The sequence below is a fragment of the Apodemus sylvaticus genome, chromosome X (assembly GCF_947179515.1).
Source record: "Apodemus sylvaticus chromosome X, mApoSyl1.1, whole genome shotgun sequence".
Taxonomy (NCBI): domain Eukaryota; kingdom Metazoa; phylum Chordata; class Mammalia; order Rodentia; family Muridae; genus Apodemus; species Apodemus sylvaticus.
In genome coordinates, this window is record NC_067495.1 from 65,789,762 (window position 1) to 65,804,773 (window position 15,012).

Sequence of the window (15,012 nt, forward strand, 5' to 3'; positions counted from 1 at the left end):
TCATCCATAAATCCTAGACCTATTTTGTTACACAGCAGTTGATTCTAAATTACTATTCGTAACATGTAAAACATAACTGTAAAATGTACATAACTGCAATGACGATTTTATGGTCAGTGAGAGCATGCTACAAAGAAAATATTAAGTACCACATAAAAATAGTACAAATAGGACAGACAAGCTACTGTGGGTATGTCATATAGCTAATTCAATTCTTGATTCAGGTGCAGAAATCATTAAAGGTGCCATCAATAGTCCTATATGAAACACAATCACAATGTAAAATAGCATTTCTGTAAGAAATAGGGAAAAAGTGAACGAATAAAAGGCCGAACAAACAAGAAAATGTGGAACTCTTATGATGCCAATTGCAATTGGCTGACTAAGCTCTCGTCCATCACATGACAGTGAGAGCATGTCACAAGGCACTTCTCCATGTATTTCATGACAGTGAGAGCATGTCACAAGACACTTCTCCATGTATTTCACTTTTGTCTTTAGTCTGAGAAAATGCTACTCTGGGGAAGATTTGCTAGAAGTTCTTTTTTTCTCATCTCTACTTTCCAAAATGTTCCCAATTGGCATTTCTTATTTTGATTTTTGCAGGGGGAGACAAAGTCTCTCTATGGATTACTGGCTATTCTTGAACTCACAGAAATCCAACTGCCTCTGCCTCCTCACTGCTGAGATTAGAGGTATACAATATCAAACCCAGACTCTGTGTCCTTACTGGTACTTCCTCCAAACTTGGATACATATCCCTATTAGACCTACTGAATAAGCAAATACACATTTTGTATATTTTGAAGCAATTACTAAATAATTCTCATACTTTTTAAGTATTTCTATTCCCTTAGTTATATCTAAACAAGGACAATGGCACGTGTCTGCTACTCATATTTACAAATCATTTCACTTGAAAAGCATGTTGTTCTTTTACAGAAGAACCAGCTACACATTATGGTCAACAGACAGAAGAAGGAGGAAATGGCCAAATTTACAAAAATATATGAGTCAATGGCAACACTGACATTCTACAGCAGAATGGCATAATATAAACTCACACTCAATTAGGTTATTTTGAAGTGGTGTTCCTGTTAAAATAATTCTCCTCCTTGATTTTATAGAGTTCATAGCTTTTGAAACAGCAGATGCTTCATTTTTTAGAATATGGCCTTCATCACAAACAACAAAATCAGGGCCTATAAAAATATACATAAAAGCAACAATTAATTAAAAGAAAACAAAACTAAAAGAAACAATCAAACTAAAAAGGTTGCTCATCGAAGTATATATGGTTCATCATTTTATACAGCTGATCTAGAAAGAAGACAAAGCAATATCAGAAGAAGCACATTCATATTCTATGTGCCACTGGGCATGACTGAAATGGGAGTAGTTAGTATTAATCAAGTCCCTATAACCAAATATTAAAGTACTACTAAAGATCTATAAACCCTATGAAGAATAGAGCTTAAAGATTTTAAAACCAAGCACAATGGCACAGTCCTAGCACTTAAGGAGACAGGGTTCCAGGAGAGCCAGGGCGACAAAGAGAAAGCCTGTAAAAAACACAAATATAAAAAGGATAATGAAAAACTAGTGAAGATTATCTTCAAGATATTTAGGTATTTCATAAAAGAAATATATTTTAAGAGATGATTACATAATAGCATTTATAACAATTAGAAGGAAAATATCTCTAAAAACAATATTGTGACATTACATGAAAATTATTGCCTAAAACATCAAAGAGTTTAAATATACATGAAAAGAAAAATGTCAAATGCTATAAGAAATAATACAGGGACTGAATGAAGATGTGTCTCAGTGGTTATAAGAACATGCTGCTCTTCCATAAAATTTAGGATCCACCTAGAGCAAAATATGAAATAGAATCTCATTCATACCAAGGCTGGCTTGGAATCCACTAAATACAGGAGAATGACCTTGATTACTGGTCCTCCTGCCTCTCCATCCCAAACCCTCGGATTGTAGATATGTGCCATGAAACCCAATGCTGAAGCTTGGACTTTTAAGACAGAATCTTGCTGAGAATCAGCAACCTATAGAAATTAAATTTCTAAATTTGAAGTACAGTTCCTACTGAATTCATGATTTTCACGCCATCAACAAGTCAGAGAAAAAAAATGAATTCAACAAAAGCCAAAGGTCTGTAGTTGTATTACATTATGAAAAATCATTTACATTTAAAAAGCTCAAATTGGGTAGAAAGCATCTGTACTCCTCTGTAGAAATGCTATGTACACACATTCATGCATGGGCTGGGGGTGCGAAATATTAAGATTAACTGCCCAAGGAAAAGTTATAATATTCTATGTGGCATGACATGTGTGTTTTATCTAGAAACTTCAGAATATCCAGACAATCTATTCTAAAAACTTGTTTATGGTAAGAAGACTGAGAGTCTCTTAGACATCTACAGGAATTGGAGACTTAACAAAATTCCAAAGCAAGCCAGAAGGCTGATAATACTTATGAATCCTTACTGGAAGAAGCCAACTCTCTCTGTATGACTCTACTAGAAGATAACCACCTACCCCAACCCAGAAATTCCTGAATCCTGTCCACTGTGTCTTTTCCTTTTGCTAACTTTAATTTGGATTATTTCAGTAAAACAACTCATAAGCATTAGTACAAAGACTTCATTCAGGTTTGTCGGTGTCTTTCCAAGGAATTATTTAAAAGGAAGGAAGCAGACAATATTACTTAAATACAACACTGCTTTAAATATTGTTCATACATACACAGAGATTTTGTCTTCTGAGGCTTAAAAACTAAAATCACTAAAATAAGAGAACTCTTTAAGACCAATTTAAGTAAATAGGAAAACACTTTTCAAAGACAATTAAGAGCCAAATAAATGTATCATTCTACAGTGTTTCTTTTTCAAAATGTTATAATGCCACCTATTGGTATTATTTTGAAAAGTCAGAGCCAGGGCTAGCAGTGTAGCAGGTAGAGTGTAGTATAGAGAAGAGAGCCTCAAGACTCAATTCCCACCACCAAAAGCAACACTTAAATGACTGTAGTCACTCTGTGCCACTTGCAAAACTGATGAAATACCAATACAAAGCCAGAGGAGCGGAGATTAGGATGTATTACTAACAACCCCAGTCAATCTAATTAGTTGTCATATTAAAATCTTCCCAATTTTCCAGATTCTGACCTGATAGGCTGCTTCTCCTACTTTATTCACTACCTCCTGTCTAGGACTAAAATGCCCCAAAACTGCTTGTCTAGCTCTGACATAAAGCTCTTATCCTAGTCTTAAATTAGGATATTTCTTCTATACAAACCCAAGTTTTCAAATACTCAACTGTCATATACATTTTTGGTATAACCAATTTACTTCACACATTTCTCTTCTAATAAATTTAGAACTTATTTACAGAACATATTGATGGAAAAGGAATTTACATATAAGTTATTAATACCACTCAATCTTAGATCTTATTTATGCTTCAATATATTACTCTTGGTATATGTTTTACATGACATTATAAGATACTCATTGCAATACAATCTTATGGGGATAGAGGTTGGGCCAGAATCAAACATTCAAGGTCAACCTAGGCAGCACAGAAGCACCCTGTCACAAACCAATACAATATAACAAAACAATAATGAAAAGACCAAAGTATTGTTGAAGACATAATGAAGAGAATTTTGGTATATAATTTTTTTTTAAATTTGTGAACAGGAAGACTGAAGAGATGGCTCAAAGCCTAAGAACACAAAGGACCCTAGTCCAATTCCTAGAACCTAGGTCATACAGGTCATAACTATCTGTAACTTCAGTTATGGGATCTCTGACTCCCTCCTCAGGCCTCTTGAGGTACCAGGCATACATGTGGCACACAGATAGACATGCCCACAAAACACTTATTTAAAACTTTTTTTTAAAAAATAACTTAGATAACTCCATTTTAAAAATAAAATCAGCACTGTATCAAATAAAACTATATCTAGAATTTTATTAAAAAGTCACAATTACTTAGTTTTAGGCTACATGAAAAGCCAACAAAATAACCAAAAACAACCCATATTCATTTCAGATCAAGCTAAATACTATACACCGAGCCTGGCTGGACAGATGCCTCGAACTATTCTCTGTGAAGCTACACTACAGAAGTCTTAGAATTGAAGGCATTTACACTGCTAACGCAAAAAAGTGTGTTCTAGCCTCTACGGACACAGACACACACACTCATTCATTCATCCATTCATTTCTAATCATCCCCCACACATTACCACACTCACTCTCTCCTTAAAAAAATAAGATGAAATTGAAAAAATAACATAAATCATGGCATCTTAAACTGATTCTGGAATCCACTATCCTCTTGCATCATATATTCCAGACACTGAACTCAAATCATCATGCACACACAGTAACAGATTTCACTCAGTAATCTACCCTGATATACACCCCCTTTGTGTTTGAGATACATATATGGTATTCCTCCCTCCACTTCAGGAATTCTAGGATTACAGAAATGACTCACCATGTCTAGCATTTGAATCTGAAATCTAAATCTTAGAAACTCTTAATGATAAACATAAATTTTCAACTGGCTTCATAACGTCAGAACTAGTACTAACTTACCTGGATCAACTAAAGCTTTATTAAATATTTCTTTAAGTTTCCGACTCTTCACATTCCTTCCTTGAGCAAGATTTCTGTACATTTCATACCCTATGATCATAACACCTCCATCTTCTTGCCATCTCTGTAGCATATAACTTCTTTCCTGAGGACGTTTTACAGTTGCTAATTCAGAGACCTTTAAAAATAAAGTTCTAAATATTACCATTAAAATATGCATCAGTAATTAAGACACTTCTTTCAGAATATGAATATGAATCTCATGCAATTGTTTGAATAGGAAACATTACTAAAATGTTACCTCACCTCAAGCTTTTCATCATCATTTAATCCATCCTGCCACTTCTCAAATTCATTCATCCAATTCAAAGCAGTGTTAAGAGGACAAACCACTAAAGCTGTACTGAAATCCAATTTGTCACACAAAAGAACGGTGTGAAGAAAACTGACAACCTAGGAGTAAACAAAGTTACAGCTTCATTTAAATACCCACAAAAAAATTTTTAAAAAAACAATCATGACTTAATAGCTTTACATGAAACACTAAGCCAGCCAACTAAAGACCATTATTTCCAACACACAGAAAATACAAGAAAATATAATATTAAACCAAGCCCAAGAAATGAAGCAATAAGACTTTACATTCATATTACCATCACAGAATAAAGGTTGAAAAATAAGTAAAATTCACGTATCTGTGAAGTGGTAGGTAGCCATACCTACAACCACATCAGCATCTTTGCATGAACATCGGTTTTTTAGTTGTTGTTTTGGGTTTTTTTTTCTGGGGGGGGTGTTTTTTTTGTTTTTGTTTTCATTTTTTTATTTTATTTTTTGTAGTGTTATCAGGAATGCTTGTGCGGTTTTTTTTTTCTTTTATTTGAGATTATAACACACTTGTATCATTTCCTACTTCCTGTTCCTCCCTCTGAATTTTTCATATATATCTTGTCTTGTTCTCTTTCCAACTCATGGCCTTTTCCCGATTAATTGCTGTTACAGACATATATGTATGTGCACATACAATCACCACCTCTTTAAAGATGCTGGCCTCTCAGTCCTCCCCTTTAAACACTGCATCAGAAAGTACATTTTTAAAATTTGATTCTCTACCACAATATTCAATACTTAAGAAGGAATCTTGTCATTCTTCTTTACTGCTGAATCTTCACAGCCTACCTAAAACACAGCAGAATCCAATATATGGTGAAAATAGGATAGGTTTATTTCCTATAGCTCTTACCTGGAGGGTCTTACCAAGGCCCATGCAGTGGGCAAGAATACATCCTGAACCTGGAGATTTCTTTGTCTTTTTCACAGACTCACAGCAGCAATCCCACATAAACTGAACACCTAAGAATGAGAAACCAAAACTTCCAAGAAACAGCAGAGTTTTATTTTGTTTTTGAAGGTTTATTATAACGACTCCGAGCCACTGAGCCATCTCTCCAGCACCCAAGAAAAAACATTCAAAAAATACTTGGAGCTAAAAAAAAAATTCTTAAAAGCAATTAGAATTGTTTGTTCTCCTTAAATAAATCAGAAACACAAGCAGAAAAAATAAGGGTGTCTGTTCAGTTATCCTAAACTATCACATTATATTTCCCTATAGCTTAGGATGGCTGACAGAGACTTGAAAATAGAAACTGTCCAGGAGTAGAAACTGAACAATAAGAGGGGTTGGTAATCCAAGACGCAGCAACTGTTTTAGTTCCCTTATGGAACACTTCATGTACACACTGAAAACTGCCTCAGTAAGTAGGGCAGCAGAGGGAGTAGGGCAGCTGAGGAACTTTGTATTACTAATATAGGAAAACCAATTAAACACTTACTTGAAAATGTTGAAATGTCATTTCCCAAAGAAAGCTTTTGGTTAACTGTGCTTAGACCTAAGTGCTCTAGGCAGGCACTATGTAGAGGAACTCCACCTGCTATACAGATTCCCACTTGTAAGTAGTACATCTTGCCTACTTAAAACACTACGCTTGCAGACACCCAATTTGTTCTTCCTTACTTCCCTGTGAGATCTGTTAACAGCTGGAATCATATTATTTTTGTTCTCCAGTGACTGGCAAAATGCTAGGCAAAAAAGAAGAAAACAAAACATAGGTAAAATTTAGCTAAAATGATTGAAATCGTTTAATAGCTTCTTACCATCTACTTGATGGGGTTTCAATTTTATAACCATGTTTCTATGAACCTGCACTAATGGTTCTTTGGTTTCTTCATCTTCATCTAAAACCAATTTGGTTGTTATTGGACACTTAGTAGGTGAAGCATCCTCAATTTCTATCACCTACAAAAAAAAAGTGATCATTGATAGTTAAGCCCATAGATTACTTTCAAGCAATGGTGGTCAGTCAATCTAAACAAAACAGATTTTTCAAAACACAGACTCAACTATTCCTACAGAACACATCCAAAATGAAAAATTTCAGGTTTATGTTTTCCAGATGAAATACCCTAAATGGGACTTAAAGTCACTATAGTAAGCCAAGAAATTACCTTTGACCCAGGATATCACTAATACAGTTGTATAAGTAGAATTTTGAGTAAATAGTTCTGGCTGTGCAATCACATGGACCTCAGTCCAATAGTCCAATAGAATGCATGAAATGGAGGGTGGGAGTCTGGAGGGGAGAGGAAAGGAGGAAAAAAGGCGACAGTAGACTCCTATGACACAGTGGCTAACCTGCAGAGCCAACCTGGCTAGCTTCAAGTCACTGAGAGTCTCTGTTTCAAACCTAAGGTTGATGGTTCCTGAGGAATGACACTGAATTCTAGCCTCTATGCACATATGTACCTCACACACAAAAATACACTAACAAAATAATAAATGGACAAACATACACACAAGCACGAGTATAGTTATACACTTACTTGCTTTTGCTAATTCAAATTGACAAGTTTATAGATAGCCTATAATGTTAAGCAAAACCAAAACTGTTTGAACAGAAGACATGTTTGATTCAAAAAACAGAAAATAAATATTCTTGATTTGAAAACTGTCAGGGTGGGGTGTGCTTTAGTAGGAGAGAAGTTGGCTAACATGTGCCAGGCCAATGTGTTCGAATCTCTACCATAGACAACACAACTGTTTTAAGTGCCAGACATGGTCACAAAAGTCAACAATCACACAACTAAGGATATGAAGACAGGAGAATCAGGAGTTCCAGGAAAGGTGAAACTATATAGAGTGTGCCTCTAAAAAATGAAAAAAACAAAACAAAAACAAAAACTAAAAGCCTCGAAATGATAATCCATCTCTTCCTCCCCTCCTAAATGATTCTGAAACAAATTTAAGAAACTATGCAATTTTGTGAATAAAAGCTTTTCAGGTTCTCTTTAAAGGGTAATTTTTTTTTTAAAAAAATCATGTTATCAAATCTAAAAATTACAAATTAAATCACAAGTTTCTAACGAGTTATATAGATACTGATATTACAAGAAATTTTAACTGAATAACACACCAAGGAGGCAATATAGTTGAAAAAACTACCATAGGAATTTAGGTCCAACATCCATTTTAGTATGCCATGTAAATGTTCTTAGCTTTGGTTACTATATTTGAAAATATTTGAAGTATTTCAAGAGCCCTCAGGAATATTGTAGAAAATAAATAAAACACAAGACATTAAGGATTCACTAGTTACTATGTCCCAGCATAGATGATCTAAGACGTGGGGGGTGGGGGGAGCCACTAGGAAAAAGTGAAATTTCTTTTTTTTTTCCTCTTTTTTTGGTTTTTTGAGACAGGGTTTTTCTGTGTAGCCCTGGTTGTCGTGGAACTCACTCTGAAGACCAGGCTGGCTTCAAACTCAAAAATCCACCTGCCTCTGCCTCCCAAGTGCTGGGATTACAGGCGTGCGCCACCACCGCCCGATTAAAAGTGAAATTTCTTAAATGTCTGTTTGCATGCTGTGGTAGGCACCAGATTCTTGCCTTTCATTATAAGCATCCTGTATCATCTGTCCTCCTTGAGTCTACGCTGAGACCTATAAATACCATTTGATACTGTTCCCAGATCTGAATAATCATCATTTGACTCAGACACAATCAAAACATATTCTCCTAAGTGCTCGTGACTTGTCAAAGTTAGCCAGTTAAAAGACTGAAATGCCCTCCTATGAGCAGCAAAACTGAAAGCAAATTGCCATGTAGTGAAGACAAGCCACGTAGTGGATCATAAGGGGCAAAAAAATTCTGTCACTGAGTATGTTGGGAAAATAATACAAATAGTGCCCTGGTTAATTTCTTAAACTTAGTAAAACACTGAGCAGAGGATGAAGTAGAGTTTTACTACTCCCAACTTCTCAAATAATAGTAAGACAATACATTTATATCTTCAAAGAGGTCAAGTGTATGTTAATTTGTTCATATACAGAAGAAGCCCTTGATGTCTGCAACCCCCTATTCTCAGGCAGATCTGCAGTCACTAAAAGCAGTAAGTAAAGTGCCAGGGAATGTGGATACTCCCCTCTACCATAAATCTTCCCCTACACTCTGATGCAACAGGAAACACAGCACAGAGGGGGCACTCTTCACTTTGGACCTTTGCTCTCCCTGCATGGATACAGAAACTGGCCACTGGAGAAAGAACTTAGCCAGCCCATAGGAGAAATGCTCACTGTGGACATGAGCAGCACTAGCTAGTTAAAACTAGGAAGTTCTTTTCATTCACGTAGTAAGCTTTCTTTATTCTTTTCTAAATTAAATTTATACATTAATATTACATGTACATTATTTTTAATTTCAGAGCTTACTCTATGTCATTATCTGTGCTATTTATGTTCCTGTGGTTCTTGGGGGAGCAGTAGTTGGCTTAAACATTTTTTTTTTAAGAGACAAGATTTCTCTCTATAGGTCTGACTGTCTGAAATTCACTCTGTAGGCAAGGCTGGTCTCAAATTCACAGAAATCTGCCTGCATATGCCTCCTAAGTACTTGTTCAAAGATGAGTCGTACACAGTGGCTTCAACAGATTTAAAAAGTATTGCTATATCTGGTTTGATTTTGTGTTCCCATTAACTGCTCTTAGACTGCTACTAAGGGATAAGCTCATCAAAGAAGACCACTCATAGACCCCAGTAGAAAACAAACAAGGGTATCCACCCCAAGAGATGGTCAATCGTAAGACAGAACAGTGAGAGTCATGAAAATGCAAAGCAAGACAAATTAAAAAAGCTTCCTCAAAACCCTATTGCTTGAAGGAATAAGGAATAATATCATGTTGTCCTAATGGGTAAAAGATCCTTATCTCTCTAATGTTATAATGTTAACTACTGATAAAAGATAATACCATTTCTGGGAAGAATCCCAAAATGATCCAAAACTAAGCAAATACATTAAACATATCTAGCACTGTGAGCATGCACGAAGCAGGGATAATAGAGAGATGACTCAGAGATTAATAGCACATACTGCTCTTTCAGAAGAGAAACCCTGAGTCCCTAGCACCCTTGTCTGGCAGCTCCAATACCAGTAACTCCAAGCATTCTGAAAGCTTTGTTGGGCCTTAACTGGCAACCACCAACACATCTGAAATAGACAGACAGACAGACAAACACTCTGACATACACATAAATATATGTGTTTGTAAAATTAGAACTAATGTTTTAAAAATAGAAATATTTAATAAATATAAAAATGAATTTCAGGAGACGGGCCTGGTGGCGCACGTCTTTAATCCCAGCACTCTGGGAGGCAGAGGCAGGCAGATTTCTGAGTTCGAGGCCAGCCTGGTCTACAGAGTGAGTTCCAGGACAGCCAGGGCTACACAGAGACACCCTGTCTCGGGGGAAAAAAAAACAATAAAACAAAAAACAAAACAAAACAAAAAAGAAAAAGAAAAAGAAAAATGAAATTCAGGGAGGGCCAGATAGCTCAGCAGAAAAAGCTACTCTATACAAGCCTAACAACTGAGTTAGATCCACATAAAGGCCAAAGGAGATAACTAATCACAAAGGGCCCAATGAAACACACAAGGGCATCATGACACATATGCAAAGTCACACATACAATTTTAAAAATTAAAAGAAAATTTTAAAATGAAATTATTTTCCTAACTATACTACAATAATTTTGGTGATCATACAAGAGTTTCAAGTGTTTCCAAGAACCTAATTATACATTGACTAAAAAGCAAATCATACTAGAACTGGGGTAAAAGAATTTTACCTAGAAATATATAGTTTATTAAGACATTCAATGCTTGAAAAACTGAATGGATCTGTGACACATGTCTATGAAAGTTATATAGCAAATCGGAATGATGGTTACCTCTCTTAATTTCTCTCTTTCACGCTCCCTCTCTGCAATACGTTTTCGCCTCTCTTCCTCTTCTTTAAGGGCATTCTGTGTTTCTGTTCTTAGTTTATCATCTTTAAGAATCTTCCGAATTTTCTTTCTGCCTTTTCCAGGAGACTTAGAATCATCATTTTCATCTTCCTCCTCCTCGTCCTCATCCTCATCATCATCATCTTCCTTTCTTTCTTCCTCAGAATGGCTCTGTGAAATTTAAACACAGAAACAAAGAGTAAAAATGTTCTGATGCATTCGCTTCATATTGTATATGTAATGTGCCAAAAGGAGGTAGAAGAGCTTTATTAATTATATCTAGAAATAAAGACATATTCAAAAACTTAATAAACCTTAACAAAGGAAAACAATCAGGGCAAAGGAGTCAAATGGGTATTTATTTTTAAAATGTACTCAAGTGGATACAAAAACCAGAAAAGAAGTCCAGGTCACCAAAAAATAGGATTAAAAAAAATTCAAGACTGTAATACAATACCATTTTATACTCATTATACCTGTTGTTATTAAATAAAAAAAGAAAATAAAAAAACTAAATGTGAAGTGGTAGCACAGTGCTTTTAAGAATGCTAAATGATGTAAGCAATAGAAAAAGAGTAGGTGAAAATCCTTTAACATATACTTATTTGTATGGCCCAGCAATCACAACTTATATGCACAACAAAAACAAACATTTGAATGGTAATTTCATAATCTCAAGATTCAAAACAATTACAAAGAAAATAAGCCATTAAGGACTATACCCTTCTCTTCTCCTCCCTCTCACTCTCTTCCCTTCCCTTTCTCTTTCCCCATTCTTTCCCCTCTTTCCATGTGGCCATGGCTGCCTTTCATCTCTCTACCTCCCCTCTCTCACTCTTTTACAATAAAGCTAAAGAAAAAGAACACAACTTTTAAAGTTAAATACAATGAAATAAAATGGAATTACTGCATGAAATTCGAAGACAGAATGTGAATTACAATTGGAGCAAACAATAACCGTCCCCCTTGCCTTGTTCTCGCTGGAGGAATCCTCTTGAACCTTAATGCGCCGTCTTTTCTTCTTCTGTTTATAACTCCGCTGATTTTCTTCCAATTCTGCTTTCTTTGCAGACCTGAAAAAAATTTAAATGTAAAATAAAATGCTTCCATGAGTTTCCTCAAGTGAGTTACATGCTACTTTGGAAAAAGCACATGTCGGGATCAAGTGTATGCTGCATACATGCTACAGCACTGAGTGGCAAACACATGCCATTATTTTAGTAATGATAAAATGCACAAAGCACATCTACCATCTTAACATTATCTAAGTGTATAATTTAGTAGTGTTAATAACAGTGACCACCTGGGTACTGCACAATACTTATAGCACATGCATAGCATGCATAAGACCATATGCTGTTCTCAGTGTTTATTGATATATCTTCATTTATACAATTCAATGGATTTCATTTAATAGAAGCATTTCATTCAAGCATATCATACATGGACTCTGACCTAATTCATCCCTGATCCTTCTCCTGACTTCTTGTTTATTGTTTGTGTGCACACGCGCATGCAGGAATCAATTCTCTTTCCATCTAAGCAGTCCCAATGGTCAGGCTCATAAGCAAGTATCTTTACCCAGTGAGCTTTCTCACTGGCACCTCTTCCTCTTTTATAAATTAATTTCAAATCAAAATAGTATATATTGTGTCTACTTAACTTTATTTGCAATCACAGCTATTTTTCAAACAATGTGAACATATAATCAACTCATGTTAATTGCTAAGTGGAAGGCAGGGCCACAACAAATATGCAGAGATAAGAGGAAAAACCAGCAGGAATTGGTTGTCTCGATTCATCATGTAAGTCTTAGGGAATCAGCTCTGATCATCAGTCTCAGCAATGGGCAGTTTTACTTACTGGGTCATGTCTCAATGGCCCAATTTCTAACACTGAAAAATAAAGCAAAACAAAGAAAAAACACTGCAATACTAACCTTGTTCTAGGCCGCTGTTCGTCCTCAGATTCACTAACTTCTTCACTAACTCCTGACTCCTCAAACTCAGTATCTTCTGAATCCTCACTGCTCACTTAAATTTAGACAAAAAATAAATTAAAAAAATGAAAATAAACTCCAATTAGTAATTTCACATTTAAATAAAAGAGAATTATATAAAGACCATAAGAAGATATGTGTGTGTGTGTGTGTGTGTGTGTGTGTGTGTGTGTGTGTGTGTGTGTGTTGGTGTATAAATGCTTATTACAAAAGATAATAAGGACCATTCAAACACACCAGAGTGGCACACACCTTTAATCCCAGCACTTGGGAGGCAGAGGCAGGCTAATTTCTGAGTTCCAGACCAGCCAGGTCTACAGAGTGAGTTGCAGGACAACCAGGGCTAGACAGAAAAACCCTGTGTACATAGGTGTGTGTGAGAGTATATATGCATGTGCATGTTCCTGTGCGTGTGTGGCTGTGTCTGATCAGAGGATCTAAAATGATCCCAAATCTGAAACCTATGAATAACAATATGTCCCACAAGTGAACACTACCTTTAAGGTATGTACATGATGTGTAGATGACACAAAAATCAAGGTTGTGTTTTGACACGGTTCCTTCACCAAGATATCTCATTATACACATATCAGTCTTTCACAAACCCACACACACTAAACCAAAGCATTTCTAGTACTAACCATGGCAGATAAGGTATACTAATTCTGTATTTATACATTCTTTCCAGGCATAATTATAAAAACACGTCTAAGCTGAAATACACGTATTTGGCAGTATATGGATTAACAAAATGAGAATTAGCCATACATAAAATATGTAAGTAATAAACAAAGGTAAATTAATCAAAAAATAGGTGTGCCTATTCAAAGTAAAGCAGGCTGTTGGAGATAAGATGATTATAAACTCTTTGCCAAAGAGGATAATTACAAACCATCTGCAGGACATAGAAAGGAATGACCTAAGGACCCTAAAACAAAAGTAATAACAAACAGATAGATTGGAGGTTGGAATCAAGACCTAAGCAGTGACTCCACTCTAAAGTGAGGAAGACAGAAGACAGAGCAGCAGGTGAGTAAGTGTCTTGAGGCATTTTCTTCCTGTCTTCTTGTTCGAGTTATTTTTTTGGTTTGTTTGTTTGTTTGTTTGGTTGGTTGGTTGGTTGGTTGGTTGGTCTGACAACTTGACTTAAGTTTGAGTCACTTGGGAAGAAAGAACCTCAACTGAGAAAACATCCTCACTGGCCTGGCCTGTGGGTAAAATGTAGAACAGTTTCTTAATTAAGGATAGATTGGGGAAGGAAGTCAGCCCATTGTAGAAGGTGTTGCACTTGGGCAGGCAGTTCTGTGTTGCATAAGAAAGCGGGTTAAGCAATTCATGAGGAATAAGTAGGCCAGTAAATATTTCTCCATGGTCTCTATTGGAGCCCAAACCTCCAGGTTCTTGCATGTCTTCCCTCAGTGATGGAAGTGTCCTGAGAGTTGTACAATGAAGTAAACTCTTCCTTTCCCAACTGGTTTTTGGTCACAGCAATAGAACATTAAGACACTCCAGATTTTGAGTGGAGGACAAGCTGAATTCCAAAGCTACAGAAATTATTGGTGGCAAAAATGTTACGCTTTTTCTAGTCATGCACCAGGACCACACATGAGATCAGATATTGTGATTGAGTGTGGTGGTGGTGGGGGGGCACCTCTAATGCTATTCCTCTTTGATTAATGCGTTACAGCCATCAGAATCGAAACAGAAAAATTCCAGAAGGCCAATCTTTCTGGCAGGGAACGAAGAACAAGAAAAGATAAGATGACCTTGGATCACATTACAAAGCAGGAAAGGAGAAAGGAAAGGAGAAAGGAGAAAGGGGAAAGGGGAAAGGGGAAAGAGGAAAGGAAAGGCGAAAGGGGAAAGGGGAAAGAGGAAAGGAAAGGCGAAAGGGGAAAGGAAAAAGAGGAAAGGAAAGGCGAAAGGGGAAAGGGGAAAGAGGAAAGGAAAGGCGAAAGGGGAAAGGGGAAAGGGGAAATGGGAAACAGGAAAGGAAAGCAGTGTCCAAACAATGATGCATACATGGGGAAGGGACAGAATCCAACAT

At 36.2% G+C, this 15,012-nt stretch overlaps 1 protein-coding gene across 10 annotated transcripts in view; it reads right to left on the bottom strand.

Moving 5' to 3' along the window:
* Positions 1-15,012, bottom strand: part of Atrx (ATRX chromatin remodeler) — a 137,527-nt gene that overhangs the window by 49,616 nt on the left and 72,899 nt on the right. For all 10 annotated transcript variants that reach the window (XM_052171710.1, XM_052171708.1, XM_052171703.1 and 7 more), the window contains 8 exons: positions 12,906-12,999; positions 11,937-12,039; positions 10,910-11,137; positions 6,785-6,926; positions 5,874-5,983; positions 4,937-5,083; positions 4,631-4,808; positions 1,065-1,202 (listed from right to left, as the gene is read on the bottom strand). In XM_052171710.1, the coding sequence (XP_052027670.1) occupies positions 1,065-1,202; positions 4,631-4,808; positions 4,937-5,083; positions 5,874-5,983; positions 6,785-6,926; positions 10,910-11,137; positions 11,937-12,039; positions 12,906-12,999 (1,140 nt within the window). The remainder of the gene's footprint in view (positions 1-1,064; positions 1,203-4,630; positions 4,809-4,936; positions 5,084-5,873; positions 5,984-6,784; positions 6,927-10,909; positions 11,138-11,936; positions 12,040-12,905; positions 13,000-15,012) is intronic.